General features: G+C 42.1%; 3 protein-coding genes across 5 annotated transcripts in view; 1 reads left to right on the forward strand and 2 right to left on the reverse strand.

Moving 5' to 3' along the window:
- The window catches only part of LOC116389049 (uncharacterized), a 12,155-nt gene extending 4,620 nt beyond the window's left edge, over nt 1-7,535 (reverse strand). For both annotated transcript variants that reach the window (XM_031857443.1, XM_031857442.1), the window contains exons 1-8: nt 7,151-7,535; nt 5,347-5,467; nt 4,605-4,712; nt 4,465-4,501; nt 2,516-4,308; nt 2,396-2,426; nt 335-2,106; nt 87-135 (exon numbers count right to left, since the gene is read on the reverse strand). In XM_031857443.1, the coding sequence (XP_031713303.1) occupies nt 87-135; nt 335-2,106; nt 2,396-2,426; nt 2,516-4,308; nt 4,465-4,501; nt 4,605-4,712; nt 5,347-5,467; nt 7,151-7,245 (4,006 nt within the window). In that variant the 5' untranslated portion in view covers nt 7,246-7,535. The remainder of the gene's footprint in view (nt 1-86; nt 136-334; nt 2,107-2,395; nt 2,427-2,515; nt 4,309-4,464; nt 4,502-4,604; nt 4,713-5,346; nt 5,468-7,150) is intronic.
- A 1,806-nt stretch (nt 7,536-9,341) lies between these two features.
- thap12a (THAP domain containing 12a) lies at nt 9,342-14,831 on the reverse strand. 2 transcript variants are annotated; one of them, XM_031856859.1, is made up of 5 exons: nt 14,647-14,831; nt 13,323-13,440; nt 12,938-13,036; nt 12,789-12,825; nt 9,342-12,669 (listed from the first exon to the last, which is right to left on the reverse strand). In XM_031856859.1, the coding sequence occupies exons 1-5, from the start codon at nt 14,730-14,732 to the stop codon at nt 10,853-10,855; spliced, it is 2,157 nt and encodes a 718-aa protein (XP_031712719.1). In that variant the 5' UTR covers nt 14,733-14,831; the 3' UTR covers nt 9,342-10,852. The 2 variants fall into 2 exon arrangements, with proteins under 2 accessions (XP_031712719.1, XP_031712721.1); XM_031856861.1 differs by lacking the exon at nt 14,647-14,831 and adding an exon at nt 14,155-14,634.
- Nucleotides 14,832-19,873: 5,042 nt separating this feature from the next.
- On the forward strand, nt 19,874-22,482 carry LOC116389074 (cytoskeleton-associated protein 2). Its single transcript, XM_031857484.1, has 7 exons — nt 19,874-19,954; nt 20,057-20,137; nt 20,215-20,984; nt 21,081-21,366; nt 21,444-21,501; nt 21,653-21,857; nt 21,981-22,482. The coding sequence occupies exons 2-7, from the start codon at nt 20,093-20,095 to the stop codon at nt 22,237-22,239; spliced, it is 1,623 nt and encodes a 540-aa protein (XP_031713344.1). The 5' UTR covers nt 19,874-19,954; nt 20,057-20,092; the 3' UTR covers nt 22,240-22,482.
- The last annotated feature ends 973 nt before the right edge of the window (nt 22,483-23,455 follow it).

The following is a 23,455-nucleotide window of genomic DNA, read 5'->3' on the forward strand; positions in this document are numbered from 1 at the left end:
GACAAACATTGAAATTATGGAGAAAAAAAAAGTTAGTGTACTAAATGTAATAATATTTAAAAAAAAACACATGTAAACAATCATACCTTCCATATTGTTTTCAGAGTTTCTGTTGAAACTTTTGGATTCCTTGTCCTGTGAATACACCGAGGGAAATACAAATTAGTCCGGCATTCAGAATTAATAAAATATCGGGAATGAATATATATATATATATAGATATATAGATAGATAGATAGATAGAGATAGATAGAGATAGATATAGATAGATAGATATATATATATATATATAAAACGCACACTGCCATTTCTATGAAAGAATACAAGCACGTACCAGACATATACCCTCCAAAGCTTGTGGAGTAACCTTCAAACACTGGGTCACCATGCGGTCCAGGTCTCTGCTGAAGTCCGTGCCCACCTGCAGCATAGCCAAGCACGGGGACCTGTTTTTGGGATTTGTGTTTCTCAGATACTCTTTGAACTTCTTGTGGCGCATTATGACACCGCAGTCCTCCAGCGCTGTGCTTGGTAGCACGGACATGATCCTCAGCAGGGCATTGATGTTGCCAAAGTACTGCATGAGTGGCAGGCGCAGGGTGTGAAATATTGAGCCTGGGATGGTCACGGACGCAACTTTGGTCTTCCATGTTACTCTCCAACAGCACAGCTCTGTGAAGAAGTTGTCAGCATCAGGAAGATCACCACTGTAGAGAGGAGGCTTCGACTTCAGGCTCTCAAACATGTAACTCACTGTGACCGAGCATGGAACGAGGGAGAGGAAGTTGAGAGCTTCTTTGTGGTCCTCTGAAAAATGATCCTTTACGGCATTGATGAGGTTATCTACTAGAGGTACACTTAAGCCATCTTTGTAAAAACCGACTGGCTTCATCATGCCGTCTCTTGCCGTCTGTACGGCATTTTCAGGCACTTCAATCTGCACTCTTAGACTCTGTGCCATTGCACAGGCCTCGTCAAACCAGTTCTGATGGAACACCTTCATATTTGTTTTTACTCGGTTCAGAGTGGCCACGATTCCACTGATTTGGCAAAGTTGGGATGCGGCACTGAAGTGGTCCTTCTGAAGACCTGCACTCAGCTCTCTGGTGAAAGAGGATGTATTCTTCAGGGCCACCATGGCAATGATGAAATCAAATTCCATTACCTTGCGGAGGAGTGCCACAGCTTGGTCGGACACAAAGGCTTTCCATCTCTGTGGGTTATTTTTGATTTTCTCCAGACATTCAACCAGGGGCTCCAGCATCTGCACAAACACCTCATACGAGTCATGCTTCTCTTGCCAAAGGGCACAGAACTTCCCCTGTAGCTCTTGGACCTTTTCATAGCTCTCTCTCAGACCAAACGCTATCACATGGTCGAGCTGTTTTTGTAGAGTAGCGCTGCTGCCAAAAAACATCAGAACCTCTTCGAATGTATCCAGGGCTCTCTTAACAGCAGGCACTGGGATGGATTTTGACCACCATGTGTTGAAAGAGTAAGAAGAGCAGTGTGTGCTTATAGCAAGAGGATGATTCTCCTGGACTTTGCAGGCAAAGGCTTTCAGCTTGTAGGAAACATCACCAGAGCCCAAGTATGCTTGACCTCTGCAGTTTTTCAAATCAAGACTCCACTCAACGGTTACTATTTCCAGCAGACGCTGTACCATGGCATCAACATCAAGATCTGCCTCAAGGAATCCCATCAACTCCAATCGCATGACATCAAAACTGTCCACAAACCTCAGGAAGAGTGGAAGATAGTCTTTCTCCCCAAACTTCACAACGCAGTCGATGAACAAGGAAAAAAATGACGTCCCCACTTCCAAGAGGATTCCCTCCCTGACGGCCTTCTCGCACACAGTGAGAACTTCTTTCATTTCAGACTTGGTCACATACTCGGCTTCTCCCTCCTGAGCAGAAGCATCACCATGTTGCCTGCTTTGGCTGCTGTATGCAGCCGTCACTGCAGCTTGCAAAGCAGATTTAAGAGAATCTCGGTCAGTCTCTGCGCACTTCAGCTCCACAAGCCTTTCGGCATCCATCTCTAGGTTTAGGAACTGTAATTCTTCTTCAGTGTCCTTTTCAGCATGGTTCCCATGGGATGCAACTGAAATGAGTCGAAAAAGGTCTAGTGAGTTGACATCACAGTTTAACACATTAGTAAATAAGCTAATTGGCATATTTAAGATTGTAGTTTAATGAAATTATCATTAAACTTGCCCAAGTTGTTTCCACTTGAGTACAATGGTAATTTAGATCAAAAACACATTTTTAAATGTCTAGAGCTCTATTTTGGGAACATTCCCCTTGGTGTATTATGTGATAGAATAGCTGTGTGATTCACCAAAATGGCTGCATGCTGAAATGTTAAAGAAATTATTTCAAAGGCATCTCACCTTGGGGAGGCTTCTCCTTTGTGTCATCATCCTGTAAAACACACACAAAGTAGAATGTCATTTCAGGGAGAACAGTTGTTTTATCACTGAAGAGGGTAATGCTAATGAAAATCGACTAACCGTTTGCAGCAATTGCAGGATGTCTGGATGCTTCTGGACATACGAGTCCACCATTTGTTCGACATTGAAGTGCACATCTTGGTTCACGTAGACGTATGCCATGCTGCATTGTCTTTGGTCCTCTGGTGTGGCTCTCAGGTAGGAGTGGCACCGCTCCAGTACCATATGGTATTGACCATACACATCTGCCTCTGCATTTACACATGGAACAGTGCCCAACACCCGCAGCAGGCTCTGCACATTCGGGTAGAACCCAATATCTGGAATCTTGAGTGTTGCGAACACTGTGGTCGGTAGGATTCTGCGCTTGCTCGCATGCCTCCACTTCACCTCCCAGCAACCAAGCTCTTCATAGAATGTGTCAGGCCTTGCGAGGTTGTTCAAGTTGGCGTCTGCTACTTTATCTCTGCGAATGCTGAAATTGTGGTCAGCCATGTAAGATGGCACTAACGAGAGCCAGCGGAGAATCCTCACCATCTCTGTGCTGAACACTCTCTTCACCTCTGCAACAAGATACTGCAAGATAGGCCGGCTCAGAGTTTCTCTGTAAAGGTCCTCCAGTGGCGTTTCGGCCGTGTCTCCTTGGTCCGTCTCTGGCTTGATGACCTCCACTCCCAGCTTCTTTGCCCTGCCAATTGCATCTGAAAACCATTTCCTGTGGAATATTGCAAGCTCCTGTTGGTATTTGCTTACCAGCTTTAAGGCATTGGAAATCGTGTACTGCAACGTACTGCTGATGCTAATTATTCCCCTGAGACTCGAGTTGAGTATGCTCACACAACAGAGGGTGTTCTTCAGAACAACAAGTGTGATGATGAAATTGAAATTCTTCAGAACTGGCTTGAGCTTGGCCATCTGCTCAGCAGTATCTTCGTCTACCTTTGAAATCATCTCGTTGATGCAGTTCAGGAAGGGCTCCAGGATGTCCAACATGGTCTGGAAGGCATCGGTGCCATATTCCCAATTCTCAGCGACGGCTGCCTTGATCCTGTCCACTTCCCCTTTCATATGCCCATATGTCATCTGGATCTTTCCTTCCAATCTTTTGCACAGCTCTGGTGTTCTCCTGAGTATCGAGGCCACCTCCTCTACAGTGTTAGCAACGCTTTGAATAGAGGGCACGGGCATGCAGCGAATAATCCATATGTTGAAGGCATATGGGTCGCTTGGTGACAGAACTACTTGTGGGAACTCCTGCAGAATCCTGGAGGTAAGGTCTCGCATTTTCTGACACATGCTGCCTGTGACCAGATAAGTCAGTCCTCTGCAGTGCTCCATCCTCAGACCCCACTTGTTTCGCAACTCTGACAGAAGCATGTAAAACAGATTCTCTGTATCCATGTCGCATGGTAAGAACCCGATGAGGTGCTTTTGTGGGTACCCTTCTACTGTGACAGACCTGATGAAAACTGGGATCTGATCCTTGCTCTCTATACTCGTCACATCCTGAAGCAGAATGGAAAAGAATCGTGCCTGCCTGAGGCTGTTTTGGATCTCCTCCCGCATGAGGTCTTCGCTGAACTGGAGGATTTCTTTCTTGTCAATTTTCTCCACGCAGATACGATTGAAAGCCTGCTGTCCTCTCGTACCTCCGATCGGCTCATCAGTGCTGCTGTTTGCACCATTTATGCTGAAGCCAGTAAGTGCCAGGATTTCCTTGAAATAGACTTTCAGAGTCTCTTTTGCTTTAGAGCTGGCTCCATCCTCTTGGGTTTGGTTCTCGATTTGCAGTTCAGGCACTGCAGCAGGTACTTCTCTCCTCTCCTCTGTCACCTCTGTTGTGGCTGTGTTTTCTGATGGGAAAGAGAAAACCTGAATGAAAAGCTGAGATGATTATAAAAAAAAAAATGCTAATTCAATCTGTGAATAAATATATAATATATATACACATTATATTCTAACGTAGACTACAACTGAAAGGGCTTAATGAAGTGAGCCAGTTACGGTACCTTTTGTTTTCTTCACAGAGGTAGGATCCTCTTCAGACTATGAAGGTGGAAAGGATGATTAAATGTTTGCATTTTTAGTGTCGTATTGGCTGATGAAAAGTGTTCAGAAGAGACATTTAAAGAGTGATTGAAACACTTACAGGATCTCTAGCTCGCTTCCTGTTGCAGGTTGATTGATTATTCACAGGCATTGTTGAGTCAAAGACTGTTGGAACAGCATCCTCCCTTAAGACACAACTGGAGGCGCTCTGAAAGACAAAAAGGCGCTAATTCTCAATATTCTATGTGAAACGGGGATTTCCCATCGACTTACTACATTTTGGGCTTAAATATACAGTTGCACTGGGCATCATTTGGTACACAAATATTAAATTGAACAGCTGTTTAATAAAAATGTGACTGTTTCTGACCCACATCTTTGCATTAACAAACCCTCTAATGAAGCAAAGTGTTTTAGTTGCCGGTTTAAAGGAAGTTGGTGTCATTTTAAACCTAACCACATCAGCAATATATAGCAATAAAAACCTCCAACTTGTGTTATACATCGAGTTGCATGTGATTGCATTGCATTGATTAATGGCACAGATGTGTTTCTAACATTTGTCCCACCGTGTGCATGTACACAAGGAACATCAGAATCATTGTGTGTTTTAACCTTATAAGCTTCACAAAGATTGGCATCATTACTTGGCTTTTGTATTAAAGTGCATTAGATCGATCAGGTGTACCCTAATAAACTGGTAATGTTATGGAAATATATAGTATTTGCTCACTAGGAACAGCACTGGAGGTACTATAATAACAAAACAGGGGGCAAAATGAAAATTATTAGTATTATTATTACATTCACAAAGGGTAATGGGCAAGAGATTTGCTTCTTACCTGATGAGTGATCATAGAGGGCTCAAAGTGCTTTGCACACAGTCTGTACAGCTTATGCAGCTGCTCAGGAGGTTCTGACGCCAGATCTTGGCGATGACAGTTGTTCAACCATAGCTGGCATCTGAATAATCCAGGAGGAAAGGTGTCACAACCATAATATGCAAACTAATTAGTCCAAACGCTTGTGCATCAATATTCTGTACTCTCATATTAAATAATGACTCGACAAACAGTCACAAGCTCTTCAAAAGTTTGTGAAACGGTTTGCTTCAATTTAAGAACTGTTCATTGTGATGAACATGGGTGAGAGTGGTGACTCTCTGCACTCCTAAATGCCACCACTAAACTGTTCCCAGAGTAGAAGGTCTAAATGGTAAATATAGATAACTGACATGGCTGCTTGAGCTAGGCTACTTAATTGATCTAGTTTGTAACAGTATAACAAATGATTATTAATGTAGTAATATAGTGTTTGCAGACACTATATTACTACATTGGTCCAAACCACTGTACTGGCTAGTTTGAACTAAAACTGCCATTTGCTGTGGCTAGATTGCTAGGCTTCATCGCTGTGCAAATACAAGTTCAAATACATTTTTAGACAGACATAACATCCATACACAACTCTGTGAGAGACGTGCACGCTGTGGTTAAGCTTCAAGAGGTCAGAACTGCTACAATTACGTGGATTAGGTACAAACACACGATACAAATATATAATAAGAAAGAACAAAAGGTGTGACTGATTGCTAAAAAGCTTTCATGAGTCAAATGAGCTCTTTGCTTTCATTATTTCAACTTTCATAATAAAATTCCTTCTCTTTCTTTCAACTGATTTTATTATACATGCACAGAATAAAGGTGGGTGGATTTGCCCACAAGAAAATGAGATTTACGTCTCTCAATTTAACACGATATTGGGTGGGTGGCGGGTGCAAGATTAAAAAGACTACACAAAGCAAAAAGGAGGGGACAAAAAAAAGACACTCATTGCAGGGCTGGACGTGCAACACTCAGACTGTGATCTAGTAGTTTCTCCTGTGGCTTGGAGGTTACATTTCCTGTCCACGCGCTCACTACTGCGATACAGCCGGATAAAATGCAGCCGCCATTCAATCACGGCCCTTAAATCAATTCTTTAGTTTTTATGTAACATAACATCCCTATTGCACAATACTACAGCAATCGCAGAGCGAAAAAAAACAGCGAGTTGAGAGGTAACAGCGGGATAAAAGGGGGCGCTAGATTGCTACTTATTCATGGCGACATCACCTGTTAAAACTACGTTCATATAAGTTTCAATTGCTATTGTTCAGTGAGCTGTACATTAAAATGCAATGCAATTGATGCAGTTTGGAAGCCACAATAAGGCCAAATAGCTGTATCAATGGAGAGTATTTTAATTTAGCTAAGCTAATGTCAGCGCCTCTCGTAACGCTAGCACACTATCGAGGTGGTCGGTGTCGTGTGCCGATGGCAATTTAAATTACAGCACAAAAAAGTTTTAAACTATGTTTTCTCTTTGTTTGTGAAATAACTGGACGCAAATAGAAACAGATATCAGCCAAAATCGCACTTTGGTGTCGGTCTCCGAGCCGGAATGAGTGAGCGGAGTCTATTTCACACGGACTTTTCTTTCAAGAGTAACGTTAGTCTGCGCCATTTTCCACAGAGTTGTGTCACTGTTAGCCAACATGGTGTTAAGCTAGCGCCAGTGCTAACCGTGGACGGCTAACACATTCATTTTGCACGCTCAGAGGCTCGTTTTTAACCCACGTCTCAATGAAATAAGCACAGCTCTTACCGCTCTGGATCCAAGGGAAAGCTGAAAAGTGGAGGAGAGTTTTCGGATCCCCCTTGCTGATAATCACAGTTCGCTGCGGCGCAGCAGTCAGTCATTTTGGACTGCAATGTTGCTAGCTAGCGAGTTAGCTAGCTTTGCTGGCGGTTGCAAGCTGGCAAGCCTACTGTGAGCAAACCTGCTGGAGTCTACAGAGCCATGCCTTGGGCAAAACCTGCATCCGACACAGTTGAGTTTCAACGTTATTCTTCGCTTAATGTCTCTTTGGTAAACTAAGAACCTACTTATTCCATGCTTTTAAAAGTTGATGTTGCGTGGTGAGCAAAGAGTCGCCGAAAGCGTGTTATCCCATCAACCAGGAACTACACCGTGCAGTAGAAAATGTTAACCAGCAGAGGGCAGTATGTCACGGACGGGCCTGGCCAAAGAGTTTAACTGTCAAGATAGTTCACATCCTATTCCAGGCGTGCAAGTTCCTTAGAAATCCAGGGTACCCCGAAAGCCTTGACGAAAGCTTTGTCAACTGGTTTTGCTGGACTTTTTTGGAAATTTGGTAGTATGCACAACCAAAGCAAAGTACCAACTAAAAAACTCCTCGTAGGTATATCCATCCATGAATCATTGTGTCGTTATGAAAAGCTACACTCTTCTAGTGTGTATGTTTATGTAGGCAACCAATTTATGTCATTTACTCAAGAATTATAAAATGACAAAAGTACGCTCTTTACTTTTCTCAATTTTTGGTATTTTTTATTTTTTTTTGCCAAAATACTACAGTGACAAATCAATACATAAATGCCAGCGTATTAATGGTCTATATTGAAGCTCTTGTTTCGGCTGTTGAAGGAACGCCTTAACTTTGTGGTTCAATAGAAATACTTTTCACGGCAAATATAGTTAGGTATTCTTTATCATACCTGACATTACTCAAGCACAGTGGCGAGCCAGGCATTTTATACCTGGGCCTTCACTGCTGACCTGCAGCTGAAACACAGCTACGGTTATTATTTGTTTTGTGTAGAAATGAAGCTCAACACCTATAGATACACTAACTGCAGAGAATATGCCGAGACTGTGTCTCCTCTCTGACTGCTGCGCGAGGCTTCTGTGAGAGTACCCGCCTGTGTGTGCTTTGGGGCGGCGGAGCGGCTCACAGCAGCACCCGCTGCTCGTTCACCACAGTGCAGAACGTACGAGCTTTAACGTCAGAGTCACAACACCAGAAAAGTCTCCAACAACACCAGAACAAGTCGCTAGATTTGACGCTAGTAGCTTTTGACAAAAAAAGTCTCCATGAGGGTTTTGGAAAGTCGCCAGATTTAGCAAGAAAGTCGGCAAATTGGCAACACTGGCACCGGCTAAATATGTCCCCAGAGCAACGTAGGACGTAACAATGGTTCCTATCACATCTAAAACCAAACAAAAATCCATCTTCATAAAAACAAGTTGTACAAATAATAATATATAAACAAGCATATTAAAGCTACTGCAGATGTACAAACAAACGCATTTAACTTACCAGAGCTGCTGTTCACTATTTAAAGACAAAGTCCATCCTCCTTTCTTTGTAAACAAAGAGTTTAATCTCACAGTTGTTCAGTACATTCGTGTGTTTTAGTTCCAGTAAGAAGTCCTTCTCGATTCATGGACGCCAGTGAAGACAGTCGAGCCTCCCCAGTTGTATTTCTTGAATACGTTTTAATGCGTTTGAGGGCTGAAAATGTCCGCTCGACAGAGGCAGCAGCAATTGAGATTGTCACCGCCCAACACGTCAGGCTAGACCACTGACCAATCACGTACTTGTAGGCCAGCTAGCAGGCTCTGATAGTCAAAGAATATGCCCAACATGTCAAACTAAAGATCTGATTGGTTGAACACTGACAATCAACAATATCATCTCCATTCACTTAAACTGCAAATGGATGCACTTGTGAGTCTGCAGGCCTCGGGCCTCTGTTCTTACCTAGAGACACAGAGGTGAAATCTGATTGGATAAAAGCTCTACTTAAAACAAGCTGCACTGGAAGTAGAGCAACTGAGGAAGACAGTAGCTGTGCAATGAGAGAATAAGATAATGGGAAAATAATAATACATGTGTATTTATGAAAAATTATTAAATTATAAACTATAACTTTGTGATTGTGTCAGGGCCAGCAGAGAAGGCCTTGCAGGCCCTGACGGCCCACCACTGCTCAAGCAATAACTAGAAACGTTTGATAAACATTTAAACTATCTATAGTTCTGACAGTTACGTCAATATCTTGAAGTGCAGCACTGCTCTTGTTTTGACTTGAGACTCTCCGATTTGGATCGCATCTCCCTCTTGTTCACACTTTGTGAAGTAGATTTGGTGAATTTCATTCTTACTGTTGCCCTCCGTAGACCCTGGATACACATCTATTCTTCAGTAGACTATTTGAATTTGTCTGACCATGTATTCTTAATCTCACCTAGCAATCTTTTTGTCATCTCAAACAGTCGGCATCAGGTTTTCCGTCATCCGTTATATTATTTTTGTTAACGTGTCTTGGCAGAAAAGAACAATGTGTACATTGACTGGACCTACAGTATAGCAAGTAATTTGCTTTTATTTATATTTTAAATTGAAATGTCTGATAGAAATACATTAACTGGCAACAGTCTAGAAATGTCTTACATAAACATGCGCAGTATGAATATGTTTGACCTGCCACAGTGACTAGTGAAAAACACACAACAGGCCTATAGCAATCTTGCTCAGGGCCCAGGAACTGGAATGCATAATAATATACAGCTATCATCAGTCACAGCTGTGCTTTTCCTGCTACAATATAAAATGTCTACAGTGAAAGGGTCTAAATCATTCAAGAGATGAATCAGCTGAATCATTTATGGCTTTATTATATAAAAGAACGGTTATGCATCCAAATTATAGAAAGTTATTTTCTAAACCCTTGCAGTATTATGCACATAAAGTGTAATTCATACAAGTATTTAGCTGCAGATGATTGGCTGTTGTGATGCCACATTTCATTAAATAGAGAAAAAAAAAAACAGATGAGATAACAGCTCCCATCAGAGAACAACCTCCTGAAGAAAAGGGAGGGCAACAAGAAACAATTCAACTCAAAAATGTAACTTTGTACATGTAGTGGAGAAGGAAACATGGCTGAAAGGGCATTTTATTATTATTCGTCCACTGAAGCAGACAGTAAGTAGTCCAAATGGTTTTAGTCTTCAATCATATCAGATTTGATTAACACCAAACATTATGGTGGAAATTTGAGTCTTGGAGCAGACGGGGACTCAGCAGTCTAGTGACACGCATACACTCCATTTGCAGATATAATACCCAAATGAGCAAGCTGGATAGTGACAGGTGTAGCTGAGAATTGTGGGCCTTATTCACAGGAGGAGACTTTAATCCTCACACTACTTTGTCCTGATCTCCAACTCACCATGAACGCAACACTCCCCAAAACACAACATGAAAACAGCATGAAGGACGAGCGTAGAAAAAACTTAATTTGAAGATGTTTGGTATTCACCACTCAATTAAAGCCATTCTTTCTTTCTTCCTTCCTTTCTTTCTTTTACACTCTACATTTTTATAACAAAAAACTAAAACAGCATACAGAAGATGCTAATTCAGAAAGAGGGCTAGATAATACGTTAACATAGCTGTGGGTCAACTGTGTGGAGGTTTAGCTACCATATCACAACTGACTAAGACACATCCTCCCTGTCGGGGTATGTCTTCATGTAGACCTCAACCATTGAGTCCAGGTCAAACACAACATCATAGTTCATGTTCAAAAGAGCGAGACTTTTTGATTTGAATTTGTCAGGCGTGTTCTCCATGTACATCTGGAAGCGCTTGTATGCCACATTGCAGCCGTCCTCCAGAGCCAAGGTTGGCACGATGCCGACCAGCCTCAGCACCGCAAGCATGTTTGGGAAGAACTTCACATCGGCCAGCTGCAGCGTCTCACACAGACTGGACGGGAAGGTCTCGCCTTTGCCCTTTTTGCTCCATTTAACCCACCAGCAGTGCAGCTCGGCGGAGAGGGTTCCTGCATTGGGGATGTCGCTTTTAAACACTTGCACACTCTCTTCCTCGGGTTTCGTGGACTTGTTCTGCTCTATGAGAGTGGGGACCAGTGACAGACATCTCAGAACCTTCAGGTGGTCCTCGCAGAAGATTTCAGTCATTTCTTTGATGACGTGCTCCACCACGGGAACGGACAGGTGCTCCCTGTAGTGACTCTCCGGCAGTATGGCTCCAGCCTCTAACTGGTGCTTTCTCAGGAATGACCGCGGAACCTTGACTGGGATCTCCATCGCAGCGGCTAAGTTGACGGCCTCATCGTTCCAGAACTCATGATACACGTCGATGTTGTCAGACACTTCCTTCAGGGTGTGCAATACAGCTTTTAAACTGGTTGTAGCAAAGTGGGCATCTGCTGTTGGCCCTTGCAAGTTCTTCCCAAAGGCGTGCGTCAGTGTCAGGGCGTTTTTCAGCACAACCAGCGCCATGACAAATTCAAAATCAGCCAGTGCTTTTGAAATCTCTAAGGCGTTGTGTGTGACTTGATCGTTCCACCTCATGTCCTCATTGTCGTGAACGCTGTCCACGCAGAGTAGTAACGCCTCCAGGATTTCCACAGCCACCTCAAACGCATCATGTCGCTTGGTCCAGCTGGTTCCACAGATCTCCTTCAGTTCCTTTGCCTTCTCCTCTTTGTCCGGGTAGAAAATCGTAATGGCGTGCTCCAACTCCAACACCAGTAAAGGGGACTGACTGAAGAAAGCCTCGATCTTCTTAAAGGTGGACAAGACAAGCTGAACCCCTGACAAAGCCATGCCATTTGCCAGGGACAGGTTCAATGTACGAGAAGATCTTTGTGTAAGCACCACCGTAGGAAACCTCTCCGTCAGTTTGGCAGCAAATGTTTTCATTTTACCAAAATGTGTCCCAGAGCAGGAGTGGGCTTGGCCTCGACACTGCTCCATATCCAAGCCCCATTTTTCAGTAATTTCAGACAGCAGTGTCTCTGCTAAGGCATCTCCGTCTCCTTCAAAGGACAAGAATCCAACAAACCTCTCCCGCTGGCAGTTAGACTGATCCACGTAACGGAGAAAGACAGGGAGGAACCATTCTCCCGAGATCTTCACCAAGTCGTCAGTAAGTAATGAGAAATGGCCATTTTGTCGAACCTCCTCCACCAACTTACTGCGGATGCATTTCTCGCACACCTCAATCAACTGGTTCAGCAGAGCCGGGGCGCAGCACTCCTGGTTCACGTCGTGCCTCTTCTTGAGGACTTCATCTCCGCAATTCATGCGATATTCCAACAATGCCTGAAAGTTGCTTGACCCCAGGCCATCCTGTTTGTCGTCCCCAGGCCCCGTCGGAGGAATGCTTTGCTCTCCCAGCAGTACAAGAACTTCAAATAACGACTTGAGATACTCTTTGTGTTCGTCTTCCTCTGGGAGTGTCTGGACATCTGTCTCAGCGGTGTCTGCTTCAGACTTCTTGGTTTCTAAAAAGGGAAAGAGAAATGATTGCAAGACGGAAACCAAATCAATTATGTGACCAACGATGAAGTCATTTTTTTCACCGTCAAGTAATAAGCATGTGTGCGCGTTGATATTTACTTACTTTTTCTCCCCTTGCTGTCCTTTTCATCATCTTTGGTCTGCAATAATAAATAGTCAAATAAAAAAAATGTGATTACATACAAACTATAAAAATCAAATCATACAAATTATTTCACCCCATTTAAATCAATTAAGATTTTTTTTACTCACCGTCTCTTTACTGCGCTTCACCGGTCCATTCTGAGGTTGGCTCGGTACATCAAAGATAGTTGGTATGGCATCATCTTTCAACACTGTACTCTGAGCATTCTGAAAGCAAAGTTAAGCCAGAAAGGTTCATTTTACATCACCTATGACAAATTTGACTTATGTTGAACCTGTATTAAAACCTATGTACCTACATATTCATGAAGCACTACATAACATGATCTATTAATTGAATAATTTGTGAAATAATATGCAAGGCTGGATTAACTTCTTTTCACATTTGACTTTAAGTTTGGCAATTCCATTAAAAGTTCTGCTATGTCTGGAGTCACATTGTCCTCTGCAATTCCATCAAAAAAAGCAGATGTAACTTGCAAACATAACTTACCCTTTCGACCATAGATGTTTCAAAATGTTTTCCACAAAGTCTGTAGTATCTGTACAGCTGGCCGGGTGACTTGTCTATGATGTCTTGCTTCTGGCATTTTTCAACCCACTTCTTGGACCTGAAAGGAGAAGTTAAACCAACATGAAAAGCAAGTTTAAAGGTCAATGGAACTTTTTAGCTTTGAGATTCAGTATTGGTTCAGTGTGCTATGTCCATTCAACAACCGCAACATGCTGCCCTCTTCCCCCCCTCATCTTTAATTACTAGTAACTAAGAATCTAATGGTCAACAACACCTCAAAAGACAAAAGCATAGAACGTATTTAAATAAATCCTAAAACTGAATGGCTGGACACTCATCTCTGGTTAGTAGGGAATGATGTTCCTTTAACTGAGGGTAGCATGAGCTATTATAAACCACACCACCTGTTGACTGTTACACAAGTTCCAATGTGTTAACAATAAGTGACTCTTTTGTTTGATTCACAAATGCATGTTCCTGTGGATGCAATGAATATGCAACGTATGGATGGACACAGACGCCTATTGTGTAGTGAAATACACCAACAAGTAAAGTCACTAAAGCAGCCAAGTAGAGACGAATACAATCATACACCAGTAGTTTTGCAAAGTGTCCTAATTGATTTTTTTAGGGCAGACATTTTGACTTGTTATGGCAGAAAGAGACAATGTGAAAGGCATGTCATTCACGATGGCTTTGTTCCTTGAAGTGTACCAATAATCCAAGCTAGTCAGCCAGCATTCACGATACGACGACCCATTACCCAGCTCACCTAACTGGTTACCGTTGTTGTCAATGTTATTAATCACACCTGTGCGTTTCCTGCTAGGGAGAAGGTCTACCAAATGTTATGGACATGCCCTTCCAGGATATTAGGTCGGCATCCGCTGCAGATGTTGGAATTAGAGCATAACTACATGCAACTGCAGAAATAGTTTGTGTTAAATGAGTAGTATTTTTTAACACCAGCGTTTTCCAAATTGCCAAACTTCTTATGATGTGCCTCCTACGTTTAGCAAGAAGCAAGCGCACATGAGCCTGGGGAACTTTTGAATTGAATATGCGTGTTGAAAAATAAATAGCGACTTCTTTATATTTTGTAATATGTTTAATAAACGATGAGCAACAGGGCAAATGCATTAAATGTTGAACAAAACTTCCATAAGTCAACCAAAGTTGCCCTCGATTTCAAATGCATGCCAAGTCGTATTTTACGTAGGATTACAAACAAACACGCCGTTTGGGGTAACGTAAGTTAGCTTGAGAGCTTCCTGTTTGCTTTAGCATCTTTAGCAATAGTTACCTTTCTGGATCATGCGGGAACCTGAAGAGTGGCTGAGGGTCGGATTTACCACTAGTACAGTTCGGCACAGTGCAGCGGTTCTGCATTATACGTTTAAGAATATATTCGGGTTTTTTTTGCGGTGAAACCCTTGTCAGGGTAGCCTACTATGTTGCTAACGCTAGTTAGCTGTCAAGTATGATACGTCTAATAGCAGTATCCGTTTTATTTCTTTCAAAGTAAAGTACGTGTTATTTGGACAACTAAATATAGAACTTCATAATGTAAAAACTCACTTCCTTCTTTTGCTAAATATTCCAAGGTATGACATTTCATTAGTCATAACCCCCCTAAAAATGTTCCTATGCCAACTAGTCTGTTAGGTTGTCACGCTTGTATGGCAAAAACATAAGTTATAGTTATGCTGGCTACCGAACAAGTCCAAATGATCGCTATTGTTTTGTCCTTTTTATAAGCAGCCTACAATTGTTCTTGGACGACAAAGATAAATAATATGGTGCATACATGTTTTGTGATTTGTAACTTGATTTTATTTTGAAGGGTGCTCGCTTGCTTGTTAAAACAAATTAGTGAGGCTTGATGTATTTAACAACGTGCACCAAATGGCGCGCTGCACTTCTTTCCCATAATCCTTAGCAGTGTTTTCGAAGCTCAAAGGTTCAAATCATGCTGAACCGTCTCTGCCATGGTGCATTTCCAAATTCACATCATACGTGCGTTTTGTGAAGTTTGAGTCATAATGAATAACACGCACACAGTCATTCACACTTATTGCAATCATTCAAATACAAGCCTTTGCATTGTTTTCACTTGTGCAGAAAATATTGATCTTACAGATATTTTATTTATTCAATATATTCTATCATGTGTTGATAACTTTGTAATTCTCTTTTTCTTCAGGCAACAATCTGGGACATCATCTTTTTTTAAATCCAGAATATTAAAGTAAAATGTCTGGTAAAAACCTGGTTGTCCCTGCTGCATGGACACTGTCTGCAGGCTGCAGGCTTCCTGTCTCTCTCTGCCCGGCCTGCACTGACTCTCCTTTCTCTCCAGTAGTCGTAGTCTCGCAGGTGGATCGGCTATAAAACACTCACATGTTAGAATGAGGCTTCACAAGTACAGGAAATGCAACAAACACCACTGAAGGATGTGAACTTCATGTCACAATGTTCTGCAGTACAATTAAAAATGTCCCCTGAAAGATGGCATTAGTTTTCACAACCATGTTGCCTGTTAGTCCTGTCAACACATGGAGTTCTGTTGTTCTCTAAAATGTCCCCATAAAAGGGTCATAATAACCTGCCAGGGGGCCCGGAGACAAAAACGTGCTACTGGTCCTCTATTAACCTCTGATCTTCACACACTGATGAGTGTGTTCAGTTTATTTGTGCTCCTGTATCACCTGGACCCAGATTTGCTGGTTTCTGGGTTTGAGGAACACTAATGAAGCTACCATGTACAGTGGTCTGTGTGCTCTGTACTTGATGGGGACTTCACTTAGGCAGCAGGTTCATAATCATGCAGAGAGGACGGGAAGTGGGGGTCATGAGTCGGGGTCCAGCAGTAATCTTTTTCTCTCAACAGGTTCATCTGACTGCATGAGCTTTATACAGAAATCCTGCTGAAGTATTTCATTAATTACATTTTATTCGGTCAACAAATGTCACCTTCCCTTGTTTCCATCACTATGATCCCTATTTGGAGAAGCGCCGCTCCTTCAGGACGTCGTAGCAGACCTCCACCACCTGAGGGCGCTGCAGAACAAGACTTGTCAGGGAGAGAAGAGTTGAAGCAAAATCTGAACAGAAGAGGATTGAGAGCAGATGCATACCTACCTTGATGAAGGATTTCAGTGGAAGAACCCTTTAATGACCTCTTAACATTCATATCTGCAGACCTGATGGCTCGTTGTAAAACTAGAGACTCGTGATTCTTTTTAATGATCTACTTAATTCACGTTCTAAAGAGCCAAAGAGCCTTTTCACAGCAGACATGTTGAGTGCTCACAGTGTCTGATCTTAGTAGGAAGAGAACAGGCATTACTGACATTAACATGGCTGTGTTTTGTTCAAGTGTCCCAGAGAGCCATCATTCACTGTCTTCTGTGTAAAAGGTCCATCAAGTCAAAACCATTATGGTCAGAGCAACTGATGTGGTCTAAAGAGTGAGATAGTCCACACAGGGTGTGCAGGTGTGAGGGGGGTCAACGGGTTGAATAAACACAGGGCTTTTGTCCAAGTGGCCGCTGTTTGAGTCCCGTACAAAACTAAAAGTAAATGTTCACATTTTTTCACGTCGGTCATTAGTTATGTGAGACTAGACACTAACAACTGGTCACGTGACTTGTTTGTCCCCCGCTAGTCATGTGAGCTGATAGTATAGCATGTTGAATAAAAATCATAGTATGTCGAATAAAGTCACAGTATAGCATGATGAATAAAGTCATAGTATAGCATGATGAATAAAGTCATAGTATAGCATGATGAATAAAGTCACAGTATAGCATGTTGAATAAAGTCACAGTATAGCATGTCAAATAAAGTCATAGTATAGCATGTCGAATAAAGTCAGTAAAATGAAAATTGGGTAATCTTTTCTTCCAATCAGAGCAGTGAAACGTGCCATGCAAACAAAAAAATAATTAATAGAAAGACTCATTATTTCTCTTGATATTATATTTGATGTTTATGGTTAATTTGCAACCTCCTAGTTGTATGCATCATGTATTTACTTATTTATGTCATTTAAGAACTAAACATACCTACACAGAGGAGTGAGCATGTGTTGATCACGAGGCAATAAATAATGACAGTTGTAAAATAAAGAGATGTTTTGTTTATTCTTATTAAACATTATACATAATTATACTATCTCGTTGATTTATTTGTCACACTTAAATCCTGAATTGAATGGTTCAACAGAAGAGGTCAAAGGGCCAAGATGAGAAGATATAATGTTGGTCAAATGCTGTGGTCCAAATATAATGACTTCAGTTTTATTACCATTGAGATACAGAAAGTTTGACTCTACAATATTTTCAATTTGTTTCCTAATCTCACAAGACAAGAGCAAAAACCAGATTCATTGGTTCTCTTTTCTTCTTTGCCACCATGTTACCCGTCTCGTGACCCCTCAGATTAATCTCTGGAGCTCCAGGGGGACGCAGACCATCACATTTGTTACTATTTTGAAAATAGTCAAACTTAAGTTATCACTGATGGTGTTCATTTTAGTTCCACCTCGAAGACAGATTTTAGGTCAGCTTCTGGAATGCACAGAATTAGAACAATTTTATTTCAAAGAGAAAACCATTATTAAAGATTAAAACCTTATTATAGGGAAGGGGATAGTTACTTGGCCAAAGAGGGATGCCCAAAAAAACTGTCCACAGACCTTTTGCTTGATGCATCAGTGGCTGCAGACTGGTATGAACAAGAGGTGGGCTCAATGACACAAGTGTCACACTTTGACAGCAACAGGACCAGGAAGCTGCAGAGAGGGAATTTGCTCTGCAGTGCCCAGAAGTGAGTGTACTGCTGGACCATGCTGTCAATAATCTGCCACAAATTTTTAAAGATGGACTCAAATGTTGAAATGTCAACATTTTTTATTTTATCTCATTTATCTACTTGTAAATAGATCAAATATATAATGTGAAATGGACACATTGCATTGTGATTACATTCCTGTATTGGACTTGTACTGAGGATGGATTCAGTCCTCTCTCTGACCCCGGACACTTCACTGATGATAATCATTTTTGGACAGTGCTGTGTTTTGGAACAGCTCTTGTAAGCCAAAGCTGTGACGATTGAAATCATGTGAGCAGATTAACTGCAGACAGAAGAATCAGAAGACTTGAGATACAGCAATACAAGTCAAATACAGGAATGTAATCACAATGCAACTATTTCTGAAGGTTTCTGCTTTTAGGGAAGTATTAAACTTGTGCTTGACATTAACTCATATAGTCAACTCCTACAACAGTGTTCACACACAAGCACAGTGAGAAATCATTCTTGAGACCAAATTGCTTACATTATGATGACATGATTTTGTCAGAGGTGCTAAGATGCTGACAACAGAGTTACAACAGAACAGGTTAGAGGTTAATGATGATGCAGTTATGATATAGTAATGAAGGTAAAAATGGGAAGCACATGTGGTGCTATGACTGGGTGGTACCTGAAACAAGGTCCACTGAAGGCTGTTTAATCAGAATAAACCAAATGTCTCTTTATTTTTCAACTGTCATTATTTATGGCCTCGTGATCAACACATGCTCACGCTTCCATGTAGGTATGTTTAGTTTAAGAGGTTAAATTACATAAACATAACAAGTAAATACATGATGTATAGAACTAGGTTGCAAATTAACCATGAACATCAAATATCAGATAAAATAAACAGCATTAAATACATCTGTATCAATAACCTAGATAATTAGCAAATACACAGGAAAATATAACTAAATGTATGGTTTAAATACACGTATACTGCCATCTAGTGGTAGAAAGGGAAAACACTTTTACTCTTCGTGTCCTTCTACTGTATTGCATCAAACAATCCACAGATTAATTGAAAAGTTGATTATTGCTGTGTACATGGATACATTAACATTAAACCACCTGTAGTCAACTACTGTTGCAAACATACTCCCATTGGCCCAGATTTATTTATTTATATTCATTCATTTATTTTTCTTGTTACCCTTGTATGTGCTTGCATCATGGACTGTAAATAAGATTTGCTTGTACCCCTAAATCATGTAAATGTCAGGCCTGGTTAAACTGCAAACACTTGTTTGGCCGCAGTTGTAGTTATTCGGTCCCAAGAAAGTCTCACAAAGATAAACCTTCGCCATGACCACCGACATGACATTATGTGTATTTGCACGTCTTGAAAATGAAATCCAGTTGTAAGCAGCTGTTATAGACTGTAAACGGGGCAATACAACTTTAACAGGCTGCCGCGCGTTCCCGCGAACGGCAATCACTTTTTGGCACGAGGGCCGAGCCAGTATTCGTGGAATCCTATTTGGGTTCAAACTTTCAAACCAGAGAGGAAGCAAACGTGTGGATGAGAGAACGTAGTCTCCTCCCACTCTCGTTCTTAGTTTGAGACACTCCATTGGTCAATCCTATTGTCTCGCGATACTAGTGTAACCAACCGCAGCGCAGCAACCCCAACTTAAATCGAATGTTTTTCTTCTGCCGGCTGGTTAGCGACGTATTTTGCTCTTGAGTTGTGCTGCTCGGATGGACGCTCTCCTCATACTGTAACTTACGACAACGTTGGCAGCAAGGTAAGTTATCGGTTCTAACTTTACTTAAATATAGCGTTAGGTATAGATACAGCGACTACACGGGACTCGTCCTCTCGTAATATTGTATATTTCGCCTTTCAGAAATCTCCGTTGATTTAACCTGGTCGAGAGTTAACCATGGACAACGTCGCAGTTTCTAGACGAAACCACACTTTTAAGAAGGTAAGTTAGTTACGCCAATGAATATCGTATGAAGTACTACAATGAGTTTATTTTAACCCACGTTGTAATTGTATTAGGGAAACAAGGAAAATGCTCAGCCTGCATATGGAAGCAAGTCCTTCATCAGAAGAGACAAAATGTCCGCTGCTCCCTTCCAACTGACAAACGATAAAAATGAGGACCCGCGGTCAACATCTGGTGAGGCTCTAAAAAAGGCAAAGACTGTGCAGAAAGAGGGGAAAGGAGCTGCGTTTGATGTCAAACCACGTCAAACACACAGCCGGTGCTTCCTCACTGAACAGATTGTCAAACACAAAAAAATAGTTGCAGAAGCTCCAAAGCCACCGGCCCCTGGTCCGTCATCAAAATCCACTCTCGGCATGTACAAAGGCAAGATTGTCCAGTCAAAAATTGGATCCATTTGGAAGTCAACCGTCACCGTGGGCGGGGCAGACCCCAAACCATCAGCACCCAAAACAGGGGGTCAAATGGTCGGAAATGAGATGAAAAGAAGGTCCAAATCGGTTGCTGACCTGCCTGGACACGGCGTGTGGAAACCTGTGCAGACAAGGTCCAAGTCGGTGATGGATAGACCGGCTCAGGTGACCAAGCCTGCTGTCGCCAGCCGTCCTGCTGGATTCCACTCTGCTCGTCTTCCTGTCAGGACCGTCCCGACGACACTAGCCAGTACCAGCTCCAGAAACACCAAAGTGGCTCCCACCAAGGGAAGTGGGGCTCACAACACAAAGCCAAAGATTCCAGTGACAAACAAGCAGGTCAACAAACCTCTCGTCTCAAGTGCCCTCAGTCAGTACAGATATACCATGGAGACTGCTGAGGAGAGAAGGTAACGTCTTCACCCACATTCACACACTTGACATTTTCTTTGGTGCTACTGTGCATCAGAAATGTTTAAAACACATTTTTGTGTTCCCTCCTGCAGGGTGAAGCTGGCCGAGTGGCAAGCCTCCAAGGGAAAGGCCTTCAAGAGACCAGCCATGACGACCGTAGAACCCTCTAAGACCAGAGTCTCTGCGAAACCTGAAGCGGATCTCAATCCACAGCCTCAGCCGGCTATGCAGTGCAACCCCGAACCCAGACTGGAAGCCCGCAAGCCAGACTCTGAGGGAGCAGTGTTAAAAACGCACAGCCGAACCCCGGTGATCATGAACACCACTCTGGACCTGCTCGACAACTCTGACGTTGACCCGCAGGACAGCGTGGATGATGTAAGGAGACATGCAGTGTTTCTGTTTTAGATATTACAATGTTAAACAATGATCTTTTCTTTGTTTCATTCTGACAGATTGTTGTAAACCTGTGTGAGGCTTTGGAAGCCATGGAGACGCCCTCTAGATCTGATGGTAAGTCCACCAGTGGCTGTTCACTATGAGTTTGTTTTTGAAGTTTAGAGTGGTATTCATCCACTCGGGTCACTGGGTGAATGTATTCGGACTGCTGTTGTTGTAACAGGTTTCTCACACAAACGCATGTTGTTGTTGTTGTGTCCATTAGCGCTTTCACAGGGGACGGATGTGCACGAAGGAGACCAGAAGGAGGCAATGCCTCAGGATGTTGAGCAAGTGAAGGATGGAGTAGAAGAAAGTGAGGAAGATGAGGAAGGAGAAAGTGACGAAGAGTGTGTGATGGAGACTACGCCACCGATGGAGAATGCTTCAGTAATAAAGTACAGTGTGAAGACTACTCCATACCTGCAAAGGTGAGTCCATCCACTTTTTTACATCTGCAATCCTTTCAATCAGCTGTGTATTTAAACAATGGCAAAGTTCTTTCTCTTCACTTGTGACTGAAGTATTATTTCCTTCAAATGTTCCTCGTTTAGTGTCAAGAAGACAATTGAAGAGGAGGCCAGCGTGAGCCGGTCCAGGAGAAAGAACAACATCAAAGATCTGAAGTTTCTCACGCCGGTTCGCCGTTCCTGCCGCATCGAGCGAAAAGCCTCCCGCCTGCCGCCGATGCTGGTTGATCCGGATCCTTGCGTGTCGTCGCTGGCCGAGCTGCTGAAGCTGGATGACGATTCAAACGCCTACATCTACAGAAAAAACCACGCCTTCCCTAAAGATGTGCAAGGGGCTCTGTAAATGTGTGATGTGCAATTTTAAAAAACAAACTTAAATGTATGGGACTGGAGCTAATGGACACTTTATACTGATGTTTTATGTTCTTTTAATAATTGTTATTGTAATGGGAGGGAAATGTTCCTGTCTAATTGTTGTTTTTCATATGAATTTATTAGACTATCCCTAACACTATTGTTCATTTTAATATAAGTTGATGTGTATTGCCAAGTGCACTACAATAAAAGAATATTGCCTTTCCTTAAATAGTTTTGCTTTTTTACTCTTGAAATCTTCAAAGTCTTGAATGTGTCTTTATCCTAAAGCCTACATACTGTGAGACTAAAGTGTTAAGGTCCAGATCCATCAAGCTGATTTTGGGAGCACATTGAGCTCATAACTACATGCTGTAGGCTGAATTAAGCAAATCATTGCTCGGTAATGACATCGGAAACACTGAGGAAAAACAGCCACTGGATTCTACTTCATTCTGAAAGTTACATCTTTGATTCAACTAATTACTAATTCCTAAATGTAATGACTTAGCAAGTTATCCTTTCAGCAACTTTGTCACCATCTGGGGTCTCCTAGATTCCAAGGGTTAATGCCAATGTCCCCCTAAAGCCTCAAGGATGCACTGACGTCACCTGTTAAATGTTTGAGTGAGACTGAAATGGTGTCGATAGGAATGGAACAGCACTTTGCTGCAACATATCACGTTACCATGATGTCAAATTGTGCAATTGTGGGTACTTTGTTTTTACTTCCTAATTTGAATGACTGCTTCAATGACTAAATATCCTGATTTCATGTTTTTTTTTTTAGTTTAATCTTTGTGTACAACGATTGGAAATCACCGCTCGGCTTCAATCACTGATAAAACCCACAAACCAAGCCAGAACTCTAGGTGTAGTTATGGATTCAGACCTCAACCTGAACAGCCATATCAAGACAATTACAAAATCACCTGAAGAATATGTCAAGGATTAGAGGACTTATGTCTCTACAGGATTTGGAAAAACTTGTCCATGCATTTATCTTCAGTAGACTGGACTACTGTAACGGTGTGTTTACAGGTCTCTGTAAAAAGTCAGTCAGAAACCTGCAGCTCGAGTCCTCACTAAGACCAAGAAAGTGGATCACATCCCTCCAGTTCTGAGGTCTTTGCACTGGCTTCCTGCCCAACAAATAATTGACTTTAAAGTCCTGCTGTTGGTTTATAAAGCACTGAATGGTTTAG

Source organism: Anarrhichthys ocellatus, unplaced genomic scaffold (assembly GCF_004355925.1).
Source record: "Anarrhichthys ocellatus isolate YVR2014 unplaced genomic scaffold, GSC_Weel_1.0 scaffold18, whole genome shotgun sequence".
NCBI lineage: Eukaryota > Metazoa > Chordata > Actinopteri > Perciformes > Anarhichadidae > Anarrhichthys > Anarrhichthys ocellatus.

What these genes read in the sequence shown, in the direction of transcription:
- thap12a (XM_031856859.1), bottom strand. Translation starts at nt 14,732, where the DNA reads ATGCAGAACCGCTGCACTGTGCCGAACTGTACTAGTGGTAAATCCGAC. An exon ending in TTCCCGCATGATCCAGAAAG is followed by an intron (nt 13,441 to 14,646) that starts GTAACTATTGCT and finishes TTCTCCTTTCAG; the next exon opens with GTCCAAGAAGTGGGTTGAAA. An exon ending in AAACATCTATGGTCGAAAGG is followed by an intron (nt 13,037 to 13,322) that starts GTAAGTTATGTT and finishes CTTTGCTTTCAG; the next exon opens with AATGCTCAGAGTACAGTGTT.
- LOC116389074 (XM_031857484.1), top strand. Translation starts at nt 20,093, where the DNA reads ATGGACAACGTCGCAGTTTCTAGACGAAACCACACTTTTAAGAAG. An exon ending in GAGACTGCTGAGGAGAGAAG is followed by an intron (nt 20,985 to 21,080) that starts GTAACGTCTTCA and finishes TCCCTCCTGCAG; the next exon opens with GGTGAAGCTGGCCGAGTGGC. An exon ending in ACTACTCCATACCTGCAAAG is followed by an intron (nt 21,858 to 21,980) that starts GTGAGTCCATCC and finishes TTCCTCGTTTAG; the next exon opens with TGTCAAGAAGACAATTGAAG.